The sequence below is a fragment of the Cucumis sativus genome, chromosome 1 (genome assembly GCF_000004075.3).
Source record: "Cucumis sativus cultivar 9930 chromosome 1, Cucumber_9930_V3, whole genome shotgun sequence".
In the NCBI taxonomy this organism is placed as follows: domain Eukaryota; kingdom Viridiplantae; phylum Streptophyta; class Magnoliopsida; order Cucurbitales; family Cucurbitaceae; genus Cucumis; species Cucumis sativus.
Window position 1 is genome coordinate 4244712 of NC_026655.2, and position 3240 is coordinate 4247951.

General features: G+C 35.6%; 1 protein-coding gene across 1 annotated transcript; it reads left to right on the forward strand.

Moving 5' to 3' along the window:
- The first annotated feature begins 833 nt into the window (after positions 1-833).
- Positions 834-3240, forward strand: LOC101212855 (ethylene-responsive transcription factor CRF3). The gene is made up of 3 exons (XM_004137424.3): positions 834-1099; positions 1304-1523; positions 1673-3240. The coding sequence occupies exon 3, from the start codon at positions 1943-1945 to the stop codon at positions 2951-2953; it is 1011 nt and encodes a 336-aa protein (XP_004137472.1). The 5' UTR covers positions 834-1099; positions 1304-1523; positions 1673-1942; the 3' UTR covers positions 2954-3240.

Below are 3240 nucleotides of genomic sequence, written 5' to 3' on the forward strand. Positions count from 1 at the left end.
TACCATGACAATGATACTTTTAATTATTATTATTATTTTTACCTCAATTGGATTTCTTTTCCTTTTCTTTAATTTAATTTAATTTATCCCATTTACGCGTAAAAAGAAATTATTTTCTCTTATTTTTTAAAAAATATAAGTAAAACCAATAAAAAAATTTCAAAATTCAAAAAATGAACTTTTATATGTGATTATTATTATTATTATTTTATAATAATACAACGATTAGAGTTAGGAGTTTTCAATCAAGTATTTTAATACATAACGTAATAGAATCAGATAAGATTAGAAGTAATTATCTTATACATTATTTAAGACAACGAAAGGCTTAAATAACGTAAAACTTTGATAATGTATTATTCAACAACCGTGTGACACAAACACCGACATTAAAACATACCTATTGTCTTCTTCGGTATCATTCAACGTGCATGTTGTTTCTCTAACATCATGTCTTAATACTAAACTCAACCACCAATGTATTGAAAAAGGCATGTATAAAAAATATGGTTTGTAGCATTTTTAAATTTTATGATGGGCAAGTGAGATTTTTAGTATTTGATATATATGAAGTTGGAAAAGTTAGAGTGGGAAGATAAATAAAAATCCATGGAAATGAGAATAATCAATATTTGGAAAGGGCCCACAATTAAAAGAAAAATAATTTCGTAACGTAGGTATTTGGTGAGAGGTGAGTTTGGTATATTTTGTAAATGGTATAATTTGGATGAATTATGGGTTAATAAAATTTGAAATGGTTATGTATAAATACTATAGATTTTGATTGGAATAAAGATAAGTGATAATAGAAAAAGAGCTTGACTGGAGCCGGAGCTAAGGATTGGGATTGGGTGGACAGATGGCCCATGAAGGCAGCACGCGGGAGGGAAGAGGAGGCTCTTTTAGCTCACCTTAAAATGCCTCATTTCACACTCTCTTTTCGTCTCTCTGTTCACAGATTTGGGAGAAAATCAACACACAGAGAAAAGACGGGGGGGAGAGTTTGAGGGTAAGGCTCTGTGTTGTTGGAGAGCCAAGAATTCACAACTGAATCCAACTTCACACACCCCTCAAAGAAAATTACTCTCTCAAGTCTTCAGTGAGTCCTCTAAAACCCCTTCCGCTTTTGCTTACTTTCTTCTATTAATTTGTATGGTTTTATTTCTTCGTTCCATCTGTTCTGTTTTTTAAGTGTTTTTCGCCATTCATGGTGAATTTCTTCTGTATTTCGTGGGATTTTTTACGTTTCTCTGGTTTTTTTAGTCTATGCTTCTGACCCATTTCGGTTTTTTCTTTATTGTAGAAGAATTTGTTTTCTCTCTTCCTCTGTCGACGTTGGTAAGAAAACTCACAAAAGGGGGTTTAGCGGAGGGATTTATGTCTTCTGAGCCTCATCTGTTTTCTAGAGCTTTGAAGCAGCTCTGGTTTTCTTCTTCGTCTCTGTTTTTTGTACTTCACATGCAATTTGGTTCCTGGCAACAACAAAGTATTCGACCCTTTTTCATGCAATTAAGATCAAATCGGTAAGTGGGTTTTGTTTATTTTGAGAGTTTAATTCCTGAGGCTCCATAATTTTGGACTGATTAATGGGTTTATGAGTGTTTTTTTTTTTTTTTTTTTAAACCCCTTGTTCTGGTCTTTGTTTCATTTCCTTTTCTTCTTCCTCCTGCAGGTCTTGTTCTGGAGTGAAGGGGTTTCAAGATTCTATCAGATATCATATTCTCTTTTCAATTTTGGTTCATTTTTGTTTCATTGTTTTTGGTTTTCGTTGACATTAAAGATCACCTAAAGCTTCCTCTGCCTTCCATTTCTCTCCCTTTCACCTTCTCAATTTTTCATCCTTTTTCGTAAAACAAGTTTTGCCCTCGTTTCTTTATTCATTATAGTTTGAGGATTTGACCACAAAACGTCCGGATTCTGAAGTTAGTTTTCAATTCGAGATATGTATGGTAAAGAAGAGAAGAAAATGAAGCAACTAAAAGAAGGAAAGTCCATTTCTATGAGGAAAGTTCGTGTACTGTTTCATGATCCTGATGCCACTGACTACTCAAGCGATGAAGATGAACATGTCAGTCAAGGGGCTAAGAAGATTGTTTGGGAGATATCGTTTCCAGGCATTCACCGGAAGCCAACGGAGGTGAGCTCACAGAAAGAAAGGGCTGATGGAGTCAAATTCAGAGCCAAGACTGAAGTAAAAGAAAGCAGTAGAAGAACGCAGAGATCCTCGTCGATGTATAAAGGCGTTCGACGAAGGAAATGGGGGAAATATGCAGCAGAGATTCGCGATCCCTTTCGCGGTAGAAGATTATGGCTCGGTACTTATAACACCGCAGAAGAAGCTGCTGTTGCTTATCAGAGAAAGAAGCATGAGTTTGAAAGTATGCAATCCATGGAGAATTACAGCAGTGAACTAAGTGGAGGGAAATTTGAAGAGAAGAAGATCAAATCACTTGTTGATGACACTGCTGAATCTGAAGAAATTATAGCTATGTTTTCTCATCCTTCACCATCTTCTGTACTTGATCTCTGTACTGGAAGTTTAAGCAGCAATGGACTCAAGAATGTAATTGAAGAATTCAAAGTGGATCAAACTAGGGAACATACAATCACCAAAAAGAGTAAGCCTGTGCAAGATGGAGCTGAAAACATGCTGGAATACATCTGTAAAGATGAGCAGCACATTTCCAACATTCTGGAAGAGGCACCGATGTCGTCGATGCGGATGCCAATACCGCCATTAGGTGGTCGGGAAATGGACTTTCAAGTACTTGAAGACAATGCAATGATCTGCAATGATTTCGATCAGTTATCCAACGATATGAACTACATAGACAATTGTACTCTATACAACATTGATAACAGTCTCGGGGCAATCGATCTTCCTCCAATGGACATAGAATTTGACAAAGAGTTTTCTTGGTTTGACGAGACGTTGAGTATATCATGCATGTAAGTTTTGCAGTTAGGAGACAGTTAATAGCAAGTATTAAGAGCAGTAAAAATGAAAAAGAGAAAAGAGATTGTTTTTGGGTGAGTTTGATCTTCAAAATAAAACCATTGTGAGGATGCAATCTGTGATAATGTTTGGTAGAGAGGGGAGAGTGTTCTTGGGTTTTTCTCTGTGCTTTTAGAGCCGTCCAAGATATTTTTTTTGTTCAACTCTCATTTGTACTGCTAAGTGCTAAGTTATATAATTTTTATTATTATGAATGCAAGTCTGATAAGTTTTCCATGTTGCTC